At 37.6% G+C, this 21,032-nt stretch overlaps 1 protein-coding gene across 2 annotated transcripts in view; it reads right to left on the bottom strand.

The window, feature by feature from the left end:
- Positions 1-5,023: 5,023 nt before the first annotated feature.
- GABRG3 (gamma-aminobutyric acid type A receptor subunit gamma3) overlaps positions 5,024-21,032 on the bottom strand; it is a 342,220-nt gene continuing 326,211 nt past the window's right edge. For both annotated transcript variants that reach the window (XM_084538857.1, XM_084538858.1), the window contains 3 exons: positions 14,967-15,163; positions 13,359-13,388; positions 5,024-8,184 (listed from right to left, as the gene is read on the bottom strand). In XM_084538857.1, coding sequence (XP_084394983.1) covers positions 7,906-8,184; positions 13,359-13,388; positions 14,967-15,163 — 506 coding nt within the window. In that variant the 3' untranslated portion in view covers positions 5,024-7,905. The remainder of the gene's footprint in view (positions 8,185-13,358; positions 13,389-14,966; positions 15,164-21,032) is intronic.

The raw sequence follows: 21,032 nt of genomic DNA, 5'->3' as shown, positions 1-21,032 counted from the left end.
TATAGAATTGACTGTGTAACATGCTCTTTGCTGCATTCCTTTCTCAGCGATATTTTACAAATATGGTGTCAATATCAGTATCTCCATTTTCTTTGAAGGTGGAAGTTAGAAATTTTGGCATTCACCTGTTCTAGGCCTCTCACTTTACATGCATAAATTGCAAACCTCTCTCTGTGCTTTTAGGCCAGTCAATGGGTAGCCAATCCATCCTGAACAAAGCTCTTCCTTTTTGCTTGTAAGAATATTTTAACCTAACTCCCTCTTTTGTCAACAGCATTGAGGGTTTTTAACTCAGGTAGACCTGGAGACCTTCTCTTTTAAAACTAGTAATCATATCAGTCTCAATAATAATCAGTCACCAGCTTCACTGTGGATATTTCATCCTTTGTATTTTATAATATATTGTGTCTGTACAACTTCACCTATCGCAAGCATTGCCAAAGGCTGCAAGAAGGTAAAGAAACATTAAGAGAATATTGATTGCCTTGAAGAAGCTGTTGGAATTACTAATGGGGGCATTTGGGTTCCGCTATAGGAAGCTCTGCAGCCTGGCTTAGGCTTCCAAGAAAAGCTGAATTCTGTGACTGCTTTGATGGCATCAAATAGTCTGTTGTGGCTTCTCTGGCTAGTGTCATTCGTTACCTAGATAAAAGAATACCTGTCAAATAACTGACTGCATTACTGCCTGGTTTGCCTGTCTCAGTCCTTGAGAAATCCTGTTGAAGGCATATGAATAAACATAAGCACAGATCTTCCACTCTTTTACTTTGTCCTTCATAAACAGCAAGTGATTAGAAGATCAGAACACATGCTTTGACAGAAAGTAGAGTATTCTCAAATGTCTAGCTCTGAGGCACAGAACTTCATGATGAATTTTATTGTCTAATTTAATATATATTCTTGGAAAACCCTTGAGGAATCTAGATACATACAGATACTGATTTGAGAACCCACAACAAAAGAGGAAAACTAAAATAAAGTACAGTTTGTAGAAAGGAATGCATAATAACAGAACTTGGATATACCTCTTGAGGAATGATACTGGAAACTAGCGAAGTGCTGGAAGTCAGTCATAATCCAAAACCATTTAAAGAACCAGCTGCTAGGTAAATTGGATTATTAAAACCCATATTTAGGACTTATTATTAAGCCCTAATTTAGAACTTAGTCCTAAACTGCGTTACAGGGCATCATATCTCTTCCAGTAAGCCACCACAGGTACACTGTATAAAAACTCATTATCTCGTCAAAGCAATATTTTTTTTTCTCTGTTAAAACATGATTTCATTATAGATATAAAACATTGCTTTATTTTTAACATCCAAAACAATTGCCTAAATTAAGAGAAAAGTAGATTATGTGTTTATTCTTTCCAGACAAGCTATGAATCCCTGGGGAAAAGGCAAGAGTGTTAAGGCCACTGAACCTTGAAGGAAGGCCTTTATTTTTTGCTTATGTACAGGTGTCTCTGAAGAAGACAATGGGCTAAAAATCTTATATACATATAAATAGGCTATAAGACTAACGACACTATGCTTTTTCTAGTATGAAAGTGAAAATTTCAAACCTTGCTATTGAATAGGTTAGAAATCAGAATATTTCTGCTGTGATGTGATACAGCCTGCGACTGGATCGGTGGCACTTTTAAACATTGCTTCCAGCAGACCCTGAAATATGAAAATAAATGACATATGCTCTCCCCAGATTGTTTTCTCTTGTGTTCCCCTGTGTTTTCTCTTGCCTTGTGTCACCACAACCAAGTGGTAAGTCATTAGTGAAGGATCATTGCAGGATGGCCACTGTGCATGAGTCAATGTTTCAATCTGTTGGCTCCTCCTCAAATATCTTCTAGAAATACACAGTAAATATTTTGTAAAAGTTGACAATGAATGCCTTACTAAAAGAACACCCTATTCTTTGTGCTCTGCACTTGCTACTAGTGGTGGAGCAAAATAAGAGGTGGAGCAAAAGAGAAATTAAAAGAAAATAAAAGAGGATTAGAAAGTGTTGGCATATTTTTACAGTGTTGTCCTTGAAATTTGTTCAATGTATTAGAATAATAATATCAGAATAAGCTTCTAATCTATCACAGTCTCAGACTTCTGGGAAGTGGTGATTGAATTAGCAATTAAATGTTAACTGGAGAGCTGGAGCATGTCAGCATCACAAGTTAGGGCAATGCTGTCTACCCCAATAAAGTAGAGTGAGAGTTTAACCAGTGCCACAGAGCATGACTATAGTTCTCTGAAACACTTCAGTTTGATGTTCATTTTCTTTCAGTAAGATTAAGCCTGGCAATACTTAATAATTATTTCATTCATTGGCAGAAAATGAGCAATGGAGTCTACAAAGACAAGGTTGGTGGGGGAGTAACACTGAACCCTCCCACGTTATAGATGACAAGTATCACTACATTTGCCCAGCATTGGCTAGGAGAAGGTTTGTGTCTTGAGCAGCTGGTTCTCTCTGCACATCCCCTATGGCCTCCATTACGAGGACAGTTAAGGCAAAGCATGAAGATGCCTGAAACTAGTTTGCAGTTGCAGGACCAAACAGCAAAGGAATTGAGCTGATTTTGTGCTTGCCAATGATGAAGGGAAGGAGAGAAGGAAAGAAGGGAAGGAGGAAGAAGAGACCTAAACTGAACCAATAGAAGAAAAAAACACCCTCACCTTTCAACCATGAAATGCCTTTCCAGTGAATGGTCTGGTTTTTGCCTGCTTTAAACAGTCTTTTATAAAATGACCCGGATGAGGTAAATATCAGCCTTGAGCTGATGCTCAGCACTTCTCAAGTAGAATCAAGTTGCTGAGTGAAGAAGGAAGGATTTTGCTAAATTTCTGAAATCCCACTGCAGTTTTTTTGCTAGTTAAGAATTAAGGAAACTACAGGCTTCTTAAGAAATACAGAAAAATCAGTCAAGTCTTGGTGTGTAAGCTGATGACATCTAGAACAACGGTATTCAGGAAGAACTCCAGTAAGGTCTTTGGCCCTCTTTCTGACTCAAAGGCCAGGAATAGTATATCCTTCAATATGGAGAAATGCTAAAGGCACTAATGTAAGAGGCACAAAGATTTCACTGCTACCTTGAAAAAAAATCACTTACTTGAGTGAGCAGCTAAGATCATTGGACATGGCTTGCCTTTTTTTGTGCTTTATGGAAATAGAGAAAGAGCAGCCAATGGGAAAAGTACAGTGAATTATGGACAGCCTCTGCAAGTTGCAGTGAATGTTTGGTTGGCAGCTTAGTAGGTAATACCAACTGTCCAGATTGTGAGGCTGATGAAATATGTCTTAAAACATTTACAATCTTCCTTCCCACAGAATAACCAGTATGGCAAATATGATTTTCCAGAGCTGTTTTGCACTTGTTCACTTCAAGCATGGGCAAGCCACTCATCTTTCTAGATGTATGGTGAAATTTGGTGTAAAAAGGAGGTAAGCATGCTTCCCTAGGTCACAAAAAGATTGGGGAAGGTGAGTAGTAATAAATTCATGAAGCAACATGAGGTTTTAGGTTCATAGACAGATTAGAGATGTAAAAGTGTTGGAGATAGTTATCTGAGTTATTTGGCAGGATGCTTCCAGTTCCTGAAATATCATTTCTTATCAGCTAAAGGCTCATATGTCACTGCTGTTCCAGCTGATGAATACGTAAACCACCAGGTGGATGATTTGGAATTAGCTGTTGGTAGATGGTGTGAAAAACAGAATGAGAGGAGTGGGACAGCAATAAAAACAATCTCTTCCTCCTGTTTTTGTTTCACATTACTTGTCACTGTTTCTGTGAAGACAGTTATAGATTTTTGGATTCTTCCTGCTGTAATTGTAATCATTTTTATTGACCCAACATATAAGTGAGAGATGATGAGGGAGGAAAGAAAAATCTGAAAGAGAAAAAAAAGGTTAACAAAATGCCTAAGGAGACTTAATCTAAAAAAAAATAAAAATAAAATAAAAGATTTAATCTAAGAAAGTTGCACTAAAATTGTGTAGAGTATTTCAGTTCCACAGTACTGCTAGACATGGAGATAGCATAAACTGGCTGCAAGTTGTTATATACTTATTCATAGTAGAATGTCTGTAAAAGAAGGATGCATGTTAGACATCAACGCCAGAAGAATTAAGAAGAGTGAATTAAGCTTAAAACTAATTTTTTACATTCTTAATTGCCTTGAAAATGCTGCTTTTAATGCAGGAAAACACTGTCAATCAACTTTTAAGTGAAGGGAGAGAAATAAGAGGTTTGATTTTATGTCTAGTCATCTTGGAAAAGTTGGTTGTCTCACAGCAAAAAAAAAAAAAAAAAAAAAAAGCTAAAAAACCTTAAAAAACCTCACAATCTTTCTGTAACTTCAGAATGGAAAGAATGCAATGTGAAGTTCCTTGATTTTGTGGTTTTACATACTTATCCAAATACAAATGAGTTGATTTTAAGAATTTTTATTTTATTTTATTTTATTTTATTTTATTTTATTTTATTTTATTTTATTTTATTTTATTTTATTTTATTTTATTTTATTTTATTTTATTTTATTTTATTTTATTTTATTCTTCCCTTCCCTTCCTTGCCTTGGAAAAGTATAAAATATAACAAAAAGAAGTAGGTGAATAATTGCAAGTCATGAGTATGAAATCATCTGATTCAAAAACATTCTAGAAGGCTGAAAGGTGCTTCTTATATTTCTCGTGCACAGTAGTGTTAATCCTTTTCAATTTACAAAGGAAGTAAAAGAATATCTGGAGGTTAATAAGGATATTCCTTGCTACTACAGAAGGGTCTGGCAAACAGATATATGTGGACGATGTTATCTAGGTGTCTAGAATAACTACATTTTGAATGATGCAGAACCTAGAAAACTTATCTTCCCTGACCTCTATAGTTTCACAATTGCTGCCAAAGCATAGAGCAGTGAAGCAGAGAGAGCAAACCAAGCAACTAGGAGTAAGCAGACAAATGTATTCTGGAACATTTCAGCTTACAGCTACTTGCCTTACTTGCCTTTTGTCTTTTTTTTTTTTTTTTTTTTTTTTTTGTGTGTGTGTACTTAAATCCAGAGTAAAATATATTACAAAGTAGAATATGCCCTTTGTTGTCAGTATAACAGAGGAAACCAGTACTGTCTGCAGATTCTTTCTTGGTTAGGAGCATGGAAAAGAGTGGAATTATATGCTTTCAAGTTCTGCTTATGAAAGTAGTCAGAAAGAAGAGGCAATATAAATGGACTTAACCTTAGTCTTTCAAGTAAGGAACTGACAAGACTGTGTGCTTTTAGCTGTAGTGGACAGGCATGAGCAGAAGTGCATAAATACACACATATCATCAAAAATGGGAACATTTTACTTCCATACTTACTCTTGGGACATTCACTGATATGGAATTGCTAAACAAACTTTACTCATTCAGGATTTAGAACCATAGAATCATTAGGATTGGAAAAGACCTCCAAGATAATCTGGTCCAACCACCAATATCACCCACTAAACCATGTTCCTAAGCACCATGTCCAACCTTTCCTTAAACATCCCCAGGGATAGTGACTCCACCACTTCCCTGGACAACCCATTCCAATGACTGACTGCTCTTTCTGAGAGGAAATTTAATGGTGGAAGCTACCTCATTGTGTTTCATCTGTCTAAATACTCCCACCTAAATCAACTGGTTGTGCAGAGGGTTTGCAGGATCAGGTCCTCAAAAGGTAATTGTTTCCAATCTCGTATTTCGGCTTGATGTATTACTGGTATTCTTATAAAATATGGCGGAATGTGGCTGTTAGGATAGATTAAAATGTAATTCCAGACCAGGATATTAAACTTCAATTCAACCTCCTTCTTCCATTACTGAAAATACAAGTTTCATTCTTAAATAAAGCCACATTTCCAATGCAGGACACAAAGGTTTACATAGTAGTAAGTTTACAGAGTAATTTGTGACTGAAAGTTAGCAAAAGCTTCAACAAGTATTTTGAAATCAGAAGGTCATTATTGTTTTACAAGACATCAAAATGGGAAGATTTTTTTTCAAAATAAGGTTTTGATACTGCCCACAAATATTTCTTCTCTGTGTTTGTAATTTGAGTTTCATTAGTTCTTGGAGAAGTGGTTTCCCTCTCTCCCTAAACTCAGTTTTCATCGCTGATATTTTAGACAAGTAAAAAACAGAAGATAAACTAGATTTATCTTTCATATTAGTAATTTTTCTTAATTAAAATTTACTGGAAGCACAGGGAAACAGCAATGACAGACAGTGATGTTTCAAAGAACATGACAGCATTTCTCTTCTAATTATCATTGCAATAGCTTTTTCGTGTTTGCAGAATTTTCCTTCTGAGAAGAAAAGGAACTGCTGGAACTGCTCTTAAATCACATCTACAATTAAAAAAAAAAAAAAAAAATTCCAAATACTGTATGGAAGAAACACACTTTTTTTTTTTTTTTTTTTTTTTTTTTTTTTTTTTTTTGAGGTGAATCTGTCTAATCGTTTGTAACAGTTCTTCTGTAACAGTTTTGTTATCCAAAGGGTAGTGAAAAGCCATCGCTATCTAGTCTTGAATTTGTTTAATTCCTTAATAACAATTGAGACAGTCTGTAAAAAAAGTAATCTAGTTTAACACTGTAAAACTAATTGTTGAAAAAAACGGTCCTTTTAAGAATACAATGGTCAAAAGTTTGAAAAGTACAAAATACCCCTCTGTACTAAAATGTAGTTGGTAGTTTAGGAAAGATCAAGACAACCTTCTCTACATGTGCCAGCTATTCCATGTTTGATCCAGGGGTGACAGTCCCATAAAAGTATTCAGTCTTCAGGTCAGATCCAAGGAATATATGACATAAATAAGGACTGCAAAATTTAACTTTATGGAAGAAATTAAAATGGCCTTTGGCATTCATTTTTTTTTTATTATTTTTTTTAATTTTATTTTATAAAATAACTTTGGAAGAGAAAAGATAGGAATGCATGAGAGCACTTTTTAGTAAATTGCAATCTGAAGAAAGTCACATATTCCTAGTGCTATTATTATATAGTGATTTTTACTCATGGCCTATAAACTGTAATCTGCTACAATGACACAAACAAGCAGGAATCTTGTCCTGCTTCAAGTAGAGTACTTTAGAAATCAATGACCATCCTGTGTTTAACCAGTCATAAAAAAGACAGTTAAAAGCTTGAAAAACAGTAGAAGTTATGCCTAGAGTTGTCTCAGAGATAGTCAAGTTTTATTTATATCAAAATATTAGCGTTCTTAGAACTCTGCCTTTTCATCTCAAATTAAAACCAATACATTTGGTAAGTGGCTAATTCCACAAATCCCAGACCTTTGCAGTGAGTAGCTTCCCTGTTTTAATCTCACCAAAGACATTTATTACTGTCTTTTGGTGGTTTCTCTATATCAAGGAGATCATCAGGAAAATATTTCCTAGAACCTACGGGAAATAGCTCAAGCAAGTTTAAATATAAATGGGTGGTTTCACTGGCTTTAGCTTGTTTGCTAGTGCCAGTATATGTTTCTCTGAGCCTCAGGGATATGGCAACATTTTGAAGAAAGTATGGGAATGAAGAACAAAAATGACATACTTAACCCTTGCCTGAATTGTGTATAGCTTCTATGCCAAGGGAGAATAGTAAGAATTCTAATATACAATAATTATTCATAAACATTGCTTACACTACAAATTCAGCTGAATTTTGTAAGAATCTTTCCCTTAAAATGAATAGCAGTAAGGAGAGAATTCTTCCACATTTTTCTTTCTCAGGAAATTACATATTAAAATTCTTCATCAGGCTCTGTGATGGTGAAGGTTAATGTGGCCTCTATAATTTGAGATGAATCTGACCATGTCCTTCACTTTTTCTGCACCTCCACAGTGTGAAAACACGACAGTCTTCACCACTACAGGCAACATTTAAAGATAGAGGTATCCAACCCAGTAGACCAGGTTAAACAGCAGGAAGGACGTAGGAAAAAAGACCCTAGAGTAAGAATCAAGTTCTAAGATGTCTATGTGAATCCGTCCTCTCCTCCATGAGCCTGATTTACATTCTTCATAACAACAGAAAAAGCTCTGGCAGTCTTTCCCATCCAGACATTCATAGACACACGCCTCTTCAAATTCTTGCCAGTACATGGCATTGTTCAATGTGATGACTGTAGTTGGTGGTCTCATATCAAGTACAGAATAATTCTGAGGAGAGAAAAAGAAATCAACAGTTTGATAAACTTTTATGGATGATGCACAATTGATAATCATGGGAAAAAACACAGGAGACATGAAAGATGATAGGAGTAAGATGTCAATACCACAGGAATTCTAGATTTAGGGAACAACTTTCTTTCCCTCAAAGGATGCCTTTTCAGAAGAATTTCCATATAGATGTTGTGGAGTGGCAACTTAAATAAGCTGCATTCTCTTAACCTTACCATGATTTGTAAAAACAGATATGGTTAGCAACAGATAACTATGATTTCAGCACAGGATTTTAAATGCCACTCCTAGGCATGTGCCCTTAGTGGTTTTTGCACTAATCATGCTCAGAAGCAGGACACTTGGATATCATGCCTCAGAGTTTGACTCGCACTTACAGATCTCTCCTTCTTCAATGAAATCGCTATTTACATTTTGTCACCTTTCCTGTCACATCATTTCCTGTTCATGAAAGGTACTTTCTTATGATAATATCTCTCATCAAGCCAGTCACCTGACCCTCACAAAGGTCACCTCCTCTGCTGTCATCACCAGGAAAGCTAGGAAAGCTCCTATCTGCTTTGCTGCCTGTCTGCACCATCCTGACAAAGTAGACCTCAGCGCTGTCATCGTGGTTTTCTCCAAGTGTTTTCTCAGGGGTCCCTCCCCTTCCCATTGTATTAAGCATTGCCATTGCCTGGATGAGCATGTACTAACAAGCTACACATGCTCCTGCATCATGCCTCCTTACACTCTAGAGGGAGCTGTCTAGGAAAGTCCAGGCCCCTTCTATGCTTGCTATACAGAATATACCTTCTGTTGAAGGTGTGGAGACATACATGAAAACTTTCACCCTGCATGTGAAACAGGTCACAGTTAAGGTGCCTCTTAGGATATTTTCCTTCTTCTGTTTGATTTTGCATGCCACAGTATTACCCATCTCATTACATATGAGCTAAGAATTTGATGTGGGAGCTCTCCTGCTCAGATGTCGGTGTCTGTGATGTAGGTAACTACTTCTGAACATGGTCCCTAAGCTATCCAGCCATTTACTTCTTGGGCACAATTCATCTCAGTGTAAGTAAATAACTAAAATCTTCCAGGTACATTGTGAAATGAACAGCAAACAGATTCCAATTTAGAAGCAGATTATTGTGAATCCATTTATTGTGAATGACTATCTCTGAGATTAGATAACACAAATTACACTGTCCTGGTCTTCTCTTTCATTTGTAAAGTTTCAGGTGGCTGATGTCAGAATTTTACAATGGGCTGCCACATGGAAAAGGTCTCAGGTTATTGTACATTCCTGTAGCACTTTGGACAGAAAAATGGCTATCATTAAAGTATACATGGAATTGTGCTGTACTACTATATCATATATTGTCCATTTCCTGCATGCTTTTTGAAAATTTCCTACTCATGGACTAACCTTTTTTATATACCTGGCTACAATTTTTGTTTTAAAAAGTATAAAGGCAAATTTAGATCCCCCATATGATTTTGGAAAATGAAGAGAAAGAAATACCCTGGTTTTGCAAAGAAAACATTCTCATCTATCAATATATATTTTTTTAATTTGTTATTGTTTTGTTCTACCAAGTTTCTACTCATGGCATAAGATAAATATACCGATAAAACAATTAGGTTAATCTGGATGCTTTAATTTCTGTCAGTTAAGAAGGGTCTAGAGCTGACTAGATACCAAGTGAAGGTGAATGGTATCTGCTTGGTCACAGAATCACAGAACCACAGAATGGCTGAGTTGGTAAGGCACTACTGGAGGCCATCTGGTCCAACCCCCCTACTCAAGCAGGGGCACCCAGAGGCCTTGCCCAGGACCATCTCCAGGAGGCTTTTTAAAATCTCCAAGAAGGAGACCCCACAACATCTTTGGGCAGCCTATGCCAGCACTGTCACCTGCAGGAAGTACAGAAGTGCTTTCTGATGTTCAGAGGGAACCTCCAGTGTTCCATTTTGTGCCGATTGTCTCTGGTCCTGTCACTGGGAACCACAGGAAAGAGCCTGGCACCATTCTCTTTGCATGTTTCCTATAAATATTTATAGACACTGGTGAGATCCCCCTGAGCCTTCTCTTCTCCAGCCTGAACAGGCCTAGATCTTAGCCTTTCCTCACAAGTGGGCTGCTCCAGTATCTTTTCATTTTCACTGGAATCTCTCCAGTTCATGTCTCTCTTATACTGGGGAGCCCAGAACTGGACACAGTGCTCCTGGTATGGCCCCACCATTGCTGAGTAGAGGGGAAAGATTACCTCCTTCAACCCATTGGCAGTGCTTTGCCTAATGCAGTCCAGGATACTGTTAGCCTTCTGTGAGGCAAACATTTGACACTATTTTCCACAGCATTCTGCTAGTGAAACTGGCTGTTCCTGGCTGGGATGGAAGTAATTTTCACCAGGTAGAATACTGAATGGATTGCCAGGCCCAAAGGGTCATTGTGAATGGAGTTAAATCTGGTTGTCAGCCAGTCACAAGTGGTATTCCCAAGGGCTCAGTATTGGTGTGAGCTATGTTTAATATTTTTATCAATAATATTGATAAGGAGATTGAGTGCACCCTTAGGAATTTCACAGATGACACCAAACTGGGCAGGAACGTTGATCTGCTCGTGGGTAGGAAGGCTCTGCAGAGGGATCTGGATAGGCTGGATTGATGGGCTGTGTCCATTGTGTCCAGTCATTTAACAAGGCTAAATGCTGGGTATTGTGCTGGGTCACAACAGCCCCATGCAGTGATACAGGCTTGGGGAAGAATGGCTTGAAAGTTGCCTGGCAGAAAAAGACCTGCGGGTGTTGGTCAACAGCCAGATGAACATCAGCAAGCAGTGGGCCCAGGTGGCCAAGAAGGCCAATGGCATCCTGGCCTGAATCAGAAATAGCATGGCCAGCAAGACAAGGGAAGTCCAGAGTACTGCGTTCAGCTCTGGGCCCCTGAGCAACAGAGGGACACAGACTGAGGGTGTTGACATTGTTCAGCCTGGAGAAGAGCAGGCTCCAGGGAGGCCTTATAGCAGCCTTCCAGGACCTAAAGAGGGCCTACAGGAAAACTGGGGAGGGACTTTTTGTCAGGGAGTGGAGTGACAGGACAAGGGGTAATGGCTTTAAACTAACAGGGAGTAGATTTAGATTAGATATTAGGAAGAAAATCTTTACTCAGAGGACAGTGAGGCACTGGTACAGGCTGCCCAGAGAAGCTGTGGCTGCCCCATCCCTGGAGGTGCTCAAGGCCAGGCTGGATGGGGCTTTGGGCAACCTGGTCTGGTGCGAGGTGTCCCTGCCCATGGCAGGGGGTTGGAACTGGGTGATCTTTAAGGTCCCTTCCAACCCAAACCATTCTATGATTCTAAGTGATTGTCCCTCTGTACTTAGCACTAGTGAGACTACACCTTGAGTACTATGTTCAGTTTTGAGCCCCTCACTACCAGAAAGATAGTGAGCTGCTACAACGCATTCAGAGAAGAGCAATGAAGCTGGTGAAGGGACTAGAAAGTAAAACATATGAGGAGCAGCTGAGGAAACTGGGCTTGTTTAGTCTGGAAGAGGCTGAGGGGAGACCTGATCACTGTCTAACAACTACCTGAAAGGACATTGTAGTTAAGAGTGTGTTGGTCTCTTTTCTCAGGTGACAAGTGATAGGACATGAGGAAACAGTCTTAAGTTGCACCAGGGGAGGTTTAGATTTCATATCAGGAAGAATTTTGTTCACAGAAGAGTGATTGAGTATTGGAATGGGCTGCCCAGGTGTCATGGATAGGCTGGGATAGAGTTAATTTTCTTCACAGGTGCTCTCACAATGTTGTGTTTTGGATTTTTGATGAAAATAGTGGTGATAACACACCAATGTTTTCAGTTGTTGCAGAGCAGTGCTTACACAGAGCCAAGGAGTTTTCAGCTTCTCGTCCAACCCCTGCCAGCGTGGAGGATGGGAGTACACCAGGAAAGGTGACCCAGGCTGACCAAAGGGATATTCCATCCCATATGACATCATGCTAAGCAATACAAGCTGGGGTAAAGAAGTATTGGTATATGTGTGTGTGTGACATTTGGAGTGATGGCATTTGTCTTCCTAAAAAACATTACATATGATGAGCCCTGCTTTCCTGGAAGTGGCTGAACACTTGCCTGCTGATGGGAAGCAGCAAGTGAATTCAATGTGCTTTATTGACTTAACATTTCAGAAAATTATTTCCAGAGAATGACAGCAGTAGGAAGTATATAAATGCAATGTCTCCTGTAAGCCATTCATTATCAATAAGCAGACTTTCAATACTATATGAGCTCTTTATAGAGTAAAATAAATACTTCAGAAATCTTTTTTTTTTTTTTTTTTTTTTTTTAAGAGCATTTTTTTAAAAATATTTATAGAAGGTGAGCTAGTAACATGGAGCTAGCAGTTGTAAATCATAAAGTTCAGATTATACAAATCAAGAAATGTGAATAGAATGGTTTGGTTCTGTTGTTGTACTTATTTGTATCTGATTACTGAAAAACAGATCATCCAAGCAGCTGATTAATTGGCCCTCTGCCTACTTTGTGTATATTGTAGTATGTATCATGGTTACAGATTTCATACAAAATAGAGACACAATTTTTTGCTCAGTTTAAATTTTATTACAGTGGTACTTAAAGAAATAGTTACCTGGAAGTTTGAGGAATAGAATTAATTCTATTTGTAGATACAGTACTAACGCAACTCTGTGCTAAACTTTTGTTCCTAAAAAAAATTCAACTGAAAATTTGCTAAAGACTTTACAGATACACATAAATGAATTATTTTCTATGAAATTCAGTTAAATCTCCATGTACATTTATGGTAGGTCTTGTGCTTATTACTTTTTACTAGAATGTAATGAGAAACTGTAGTATTACATAAAGCAGACACATGACATTCCTAGGTAGAAATAGCACATAATGTTTACACTTCTCTTCTCCCTCCCAAATCATTTGATAAATCCTGATAGAAAGAGGCAGTTATGTTCCTCTGCCAAAGCCAAAAACAAAGTGACCTTTTATCAAAAAAGCAAAACAATATTTATAGTGAAGTCAAGGTAAAGCATAACATAGCAATACAGCTTTATCAGAAATTATTGCATATAAAAGTCAACCATACATTCCAGCCTCCATTGCTATCAGAGAATAAAATAGTATACTTACCATCACATGACCAAAACTGACATCAGGTAGCTTAAATAAAGATAACAAAAGAAATATTCAGAAGAAAACATAATTATTGCTTCATATTCATCCAATGTTCAATAATGTTTCTTAAAATAAACCCTAAAATGCATTTCTCCATAGAACTATTCATACTGAATATTCAGTATACTTAGCATAATATTCTGCACAATTTATAGCTGCATGAAACCTCAGCAGAATGTGCACCTAGTTTCCATCCACTTTGTCTTTATTCAACATTTTTTTTTTTTTAATTTAGCAAACGATAGCTAAGTAAGGATTTCTTCTTGTGTTAACCTAAATATCATCAATGTTGCATGTTTTCCCTCAGCTTCTTTCACATGTCTGGAAATATATCCAACTCACAGATACTAATGGCTTTTTCATTCAGTCTCCCTATAGGATGGCAATTTTAGTTTGATCATTAGCAAGTTCATTTTGACTGTCTCATAAATTTCTTTTGGTAACACTCTTCTTTTGTCTTTCTTGTGCAATGCATTTTTACAAGAAGCTATTAGAGGTTTAATGGAGTTTTCATTGACTAAGTTTATGGGTTTCTAGGCTTTCTCTAATTCCATATGCATTCTGTCTTTTCCTGCATTAGTTCTTCATTCAATCACTTTCTGTAGCACTTCATTCAATCCATTTCTGTCTCATGATCTATGATGCCTTGAACCTAGCCTTCTCTCTTTCCAATTTCCTCCTTCACATTTTTTCCTGTTATGCTTCCTATTCCTGTTTTCCTGATTTTTTCCTCCATTGCACAAAATGGCATCCAATCTCTCCAACTACCGATCTCAAACACAGATTTTCCAGTGATGTTGAGTGGACAACCTGCTTCCCCTTCCTGGCATTTAAACTGAGTTTTTCTTTTTCTTCATTATACTGCCTCTTGCCATTCTCAGTCAATTATGATGGACACCAGAAAATTCTTCCTACATGGCTGTTTTAATTCTACATAAAGAACTTTAGTGTTCATTAATCCTGGGTGAGTCTTTTTGTCCAAAAATGCAACCACATATAATACCTTTGTAAGTGATCTCATCTGTTTTTGTATGTGGAAACATTTGTGCATAGGGTTAAAAACAAATACTGGTTCCCACCCCCCTCCCCCCCAAAACAAAACAAAACAAAACAAAACAAAACAAAAAAAAAAAAAACAAAGAAAACAACAAAAAAAATGAAATCTCGTTTGTAAAGTTCACAAATATTTCCAGACCTGTTAAGCCACAAGATAACATATGAATTTGAATATACATCGATGTACCTATAATTGTATAAAAAGCTATGAACTCTCTTCCAGTGGAGTCCTTTTTGACTAACAGCACAATAATGGGAGGGAAAAAAAAATACATGGGCATGGCTTCTGCTTCATGGTCAGCAGAATGCATCTGTTAGGAAACTTTCTGAGCAGTTAGGAAAGTTTCTGAGCAAACTTTCTCCATTGGCTTTCAGTGCAGATCATACCATGAACTGGGAAAAGCTAGGACGAGTGGAGTGTCATGAGTGACAGGATGTCACTGAATGATTCTCTGCTCTCAGGGCCAGATACAGTCTCAAAAACAAATTAAAGCACTCCCATCTTACCGACTTTTTCTTCTTAGTACAGTTTGGTTTCCTGCAGCTGGAGTAGTAGTTGAGGGTTGCATACTCCATCAGAGCAGCGAAGACAAATAGAAAGCATACAGTCACAAACAAATCCATAGCGGTGACATAGGAGACACGGGGTAATGACTTCCTTGCAATGGTACTCAAAGTTGTCATGGTCAATACTGTGGTAATTCCTGCAGAGGAAATCTGATTTTAATTGTATGCAACATCCTTTCTGCAGCCACAGAATAACCTTTGGAAACCAACACATAAAACAGAGTGCCAAAGTCTACCCAATTAATTAAAGGAAATTCATTAATTTCATCTGGTAGTATAAAAGCAATGAAAAAAAATAACATCAGTAGAATCACTGGTACTTTGTAAACAAATATTTCCTCAGCTGTTTACATTTGTCTTTGCAAAACTGAGGTTCTCATGCCTCTCAGTGTGGTTTTCCTCATCTCTTCTTTTTCTGGTCCCAGTTAGGTTGGAGTTGGGGGTTCAGGAGGAGAAAATGAAATTTTTGAAGAAAAGTGTAAAGCTTAAAAGATATCGAACCCAGAACAATTAAAGAAGCAAAGAAAGAAGCAACAACAACAACAAAAGTAGAACAACAACAAAGAAGGAAACATGGAGTTCATCACAGCAATACTGCTGTAATGAAGAATCTTGTACTAAGCGGGAAGGGAAGGGAAGGGAAGGGAAGGGAAGGGAAGGGAAGGGAAGGGAAGGGAAGGGAAGGGAAGGGAAGGGAAGGGAAGGGAAGGGAAGGGAAGGGAAGGGAAGGGAAGGGAAGGGAAGGGAAGGGAAGGGAAGGGAAGGGAAGGGAAGGGAAGGGAAGGGAAGGGAAGGGAAGGGAAGGGAAGGGAAGGGAAGGGAAGGGAAGGGAAGGGAAGGGAAGGGAAAAAACTTGCTGCAAATCTCTGACTATGAAAAATATATTTTTTACAGTGCTGCTTTCTTGGGATTGCTCCATTGCTGTTTTCCTTCTGACTCAGGGAAAACAGACAAAATTCAGATGTAACCTTAATAGAAATAGCCTTTTCAATTTGTACAAAGCATCACATCTTAGATTGATTTAGTAATAATGAATAAAATCAGGATTACTTAAAGTGAAATATCCTGAAACAATAAAACCAGTATTAGAATGAAGTCTATGGGGTGTCAGTTGTTTGGCTGCTGGGGTAATTCATATCATTTGTGTTCATTTCTCAGCAATAGAAGTCTTTTCATTCCTGCTTTGGACTGATGCTTTTAATCATCTGTTATGTACTGCAAGCCTTCTGATAGAAAAAAAAAATAAAACTCCTCAATGATTTGGAAAGAAAAATAAAGCTCTCACTCAAATAAGTCTCAAGAGAGAGCCTGCTCTAAAAACAACATAACTGTAAGGTAATCTTGCTTTTTATAGTTAAAGTGGTATTTTGCAATGGTACACAGTGTTTGAAATGGCAGGGAATAACTGAAATTATGCCCTATAGTAAAATTATTTCCCACAAATGGCACTCTGGAGAGAAAGAAGTCCTATGGATTACTTTTGACTACTTTCTCTTCACAAAAGAATGCCCACCTTTGATTTGTAGCATTTGATAGAAACTACAGTAATTCACAAGAATAACCCTCCCCATTCAAATCATCAGAAAGTTCCTGGAAGAGCCAGAATAGTTCCTGAGCCTAGACCTTCTCTTACAACAAATAGCAAATAGAAATGGGAAAAAATGTTGCTGAAAAAATCACCACCCAATAACTAAGATCAAAACAATACTGGTAGGAAGTGGGAAACTCCCTTATTCAGTGCATGTAACCTCAATATTTGGTTGTGTTGCACCAGAATCCAGAGCATCCACTGTACTACATGCAAACTTTAAGCTAGCCAGTTCATCTGTCAATACAAATGTAACAGCACAAATAGTACAAAAGAGTTGCCCGAGTATTACAGATTTTTTTTTTCAACTTTCTCTGAGGTTTTGTGGCTTTCGCTAAATTACTACTACTACTTCAGTCTACATATGAACTGCAATTACATTTCTGAACTTCAGCATAGACATGTTTTTAGAATTTGTAAATGTATTTTGTATCTAAAAGATATTAGGAAAATATATGTTTCCTCTCAGCTATGCCACTTCCCAATATATGTGGCTGCCGTGATCCAGCTACAAGTCTCCAGGTCTCCATACCCCTCAAATACAGCTCTGGAGCTAACTGATGCTTCTAAAAGCTCCAGAGACAATCTCCATAGGTAACCATTCACCACAGTAGTCAACTGCACAGACGTCCAGCTGCAAAAGATGTTGGCTCACTAGCCTTGATTTGGCCCATACTAACTATAAGTTAATTTGACTTTTTGTATGACCATACCACAGGCCTTGGTGTTAGTGGCCACAGGCCACTATGATGAACTATTTTGTAGGTATCTGTAATGACAACCAGCTGCCACGCTGCATATGGACTGAAAGGTGGAGAAGTGAAAGAAAAATTGCCATTGGCCTTTGTACTTAAGTACAAAAGTCCTCAACTCAGACTATGTCTGTTTCTTAAGCCTAAATGTGATATCCTGACAGAATTATGCCCGAGACTGAAAACCTTAAAGCTTTAGCTGAGAACTAAGAAAAACCAACCCAGCAAATTGTGTTGTCTATACATCACTGCTACAGGTCTTGGAGTTTTGAGTGGCTACAGACCAATTTTAACCGATTGAAGCACAATAGTTCCACTAAATTTAAAGATTCAACAATGATATAAGATTTCTCTCTTTCTCCCTCTCTCTTTATTTTTTTTTTTTCCTTTTGAAACTGATACTATCCATCACTTTGACAACAAATCACATTTTGCTATCAGAATACAAAACCTCAGGGAAAGGAAAGCTTAATATTATCACACGCAGTCACAGTTTCTGGATTATGTGCCACATTTCAAATTATGGCAAGGACATGAGGTAAGTGCTAAGCACATAGATGGAAACATCTAAAGGTAAAAGAAACAGATCTCTACTTCTATTATTTTTTATAAAATATTTTTACAGTATATGAAATCCAACATAAAATAATCATTCTTCATTTAAACTGAGGATTGGACTTGGATTCCAACTCAGATCATAAGCAAATAAAGAGTTTTTGAAATAATTAAATTCTCTCTATCAATTTTATCAAATTTTATCAAATCTGACACATTGACACAAGTTTTGAAATATTAAACTGAGTCTTATGGGGACACATACAGAGAGCAAGGAGAATGAGGTGCACAAGATAATACAGTTTTGTATTCCTATTTATAAGTCAGAATATACAGATATGCACATACGCAACATCTATCATTTCCAAACAGAATATCTAGATACCTTACCCTTATCTCATTTTATCTATCCTACTGAGAAAAATTGGTTTGTTGACTGGTTTCAAATACAATAAATCTTGGCAGGTGAAACTGTTAGGTCTCTCACTTTGGGGATAGAAGGGCTGTAAAGTGAGCTTTGTGTCTGTTATTGAAATTTGCAGTCCTGTGAAACTGTCTTTGTCAACAGAAATCTATATTTAAGCCATAGACAGATTTGAAGTGATCTGGCTTCAAAATTTTCAGGTAGACACGTGTGAGTGGCAGCACGTTTGCGAATACCATTTGTGGCATTTATATTCTCTGGGCAAATTCCATACCAAAGATACTATTTAATAAATCAAAAGGTATTGTCTGGTAGATCAATGATGTAGGGATATATAAGGCATGAGAACACTTTAACCTTTAGATCATTGGTCTAAACAGTTATTTAAGATTATTACTGGCTGAAAGCTGCTTACTGTACAGCAGTTGGCCAAGTGAGGTAGCAAGACTATCAGTGTTAGAAACTCTTTGGTTAGGGAGGCTCAAATTTTCTTATTTTCTTGTGGGAAAATGTATACTGCCTTACTTGTTTATAAATTTCATCTCTTCAACATTTCTGGTCTGTCACCTGTTTTTTCCCCTTGTGAATGAGCTTAAGATGGAATGGTATGCAATGTTCATTTTTTATCAAACATCATCTGTATCTTCCTTTATATCAACACATTGCTGGTCTTGATACCCACTGCATTTTTTTTAACCTACAGTTTGAAGTTGCTGTGTAGCAACTGCCCAGTCATATTATATGTTATACCCATTTTATAAAAGCAGGGGAAAAGCTCAGAAAAAATCTTCAGTTTAACCTAATTCCCTTCATCCTTGTGAAAAGCAACCTCTTATTTTCCAAATCATAACTTTTCTTCAGACACTTGCTGTCTGCTCTTGACTGTGAACATTGGGAGAAGATCATTTTGATTACTAGAGATGGGCAGAAACAGCAGAGAGCCATTTTTTTTTTTTTTTCTTCTCTTTGAATGGAGAGGAATATAAGCAAGGATCACAAAACACAGTTCTCATCCAACACTCAAATTCTATTTCCATTTTCCCACTGACTCTTCAGGTGGCCTGGAATGAGTCACGTTGTCACTCTGGGCCTCAGCCCCTCAAAGAGCATGTTAAAAAGGGGTTATGATGCCAAGTCTTAAAGTGCACTTTGCTGCCTCTGGACAGTGCTGCTGAAAGGATTATTATGGTCCCATTTTTCCCCTCAGTCAAATATCCCTGATTGCATTTAGTTTTTCCAGTACAGAAATAGCTTATTACTTAAAGTTATTCAGAAAGGGGTAAAACCTGTCCTTCATGTAACCCTGAGTAGTTGCCAATAGCTTAGGAAATTACTCATTAATTTCAGAGAGTGAAATGTTTCCCTGATGCTAGTCCTTCACATTAATGCAGTTATACTTGGGGCATTTTTGGTGCACTGAGTCTACAATTCATTTCAACTAATTAGCGGGACAATTTCAGTGGTTTGCCTTTGGCTGTATTACTCACAGTTTTGCCATGCACCACTCTCCAAATGTGCATGTGTGTGTTGTTGCTCAGACAGATTTATAGGCTGCATTATACAAGGACACCTACAGTAAACTGGGAACATCTGCTTACTGCATCCCAAGAGTCAAGAGGCCATTTGCAATTTGGGAGCAACAGGACTCTGTGCACAGAAAGAGGTGACCCACATACATACATTTTGTAGTCATTCGACTTTATTTATTAAAAAAGTTATATTTTAGCCCAGTAATTAAATTCTCTATGAGAGTTTTAGGAGTTAGTCACTGTTACCACTGAATACAGCCTTGGAACATTTCAATTCATGACCTCAATATATGAATACATTTTTTCTCTGAAGTTCCTGCTGGTTATGGGGGTGAGGCAGGGAGAATAACACTGTTGTGACCAGAGCTCTAACCTACATCTGAGTCTAATTAATTGAAAAAATGAACTGTATGGTGTAGGGAACTTCCCTCAGGGACAGGATATGAACGCTTCTTCCAGAAAATTAGTAATGCAATCTGTTAGACACCTTTCTTCCCATTTTTCTTTTCTCTTAAATAAATTAAGCATTATGAACGATAAACCAAATTGATGTTGTGTGACTCTCTGCACACACATAGGGCTTTCCACTCCTAGTTAAAAAAGACAGAGCGTGGCCAATCTTTCCTTATCTCCATTGAGCCATCTAATTTAAGAAGAAAGTTCTTCAGCAGGGAAGTATGCTAAAGGCCTGTTGCTCAATTTTCTGGTCACTAGAGGCAAGTCTACTCAGCCAGCAACAGGCGAATGCACATCTGCTCCATCCTCACCTTTGGGCCATCTTCACACAGTCCAGGAAGTGGAGGGAGTCACAGAATAACTCTTAGTCTTAGGGTACATCATGTAGCCAGAGCCACAGTGTAAAGGCACTTTGGCATTCACAGAAGGGGAATGAAGACTGAACATTCCTTTCTCAGAAAATTACCTCATGAAACTGGACCCATGTGATGCCACATGGCTTTTAATGGTCTATGTTTGTTAGTTTTACAAATTTCTGGAGCAAATCCTGGAGATTATGATTTTGTGCTGACCTCATGAAAAATGGGTTTTAGCACAGAATTATCTGTAAAATATGAACCAGTGATCTCTGTTTGCAGTTGTCTTATTATAGGTTTTCTGAGATTTTTCTTCCTATTGATTCTGCTGTACAGCTCCATGTCA

Source organism: Aythya ferina, assembly GCF_964211825.1.
Source record: "Aythya ferina genome assembly, chromosome: 1".
NCBI lineage: Eukaryota > Metazoa > Chordata > Aves > Anseriformes > Anatidae > Aythya > Aythya ferina.
This window is presented reverse-complemented; position numbering and strand designations above follow the sequence as displayed.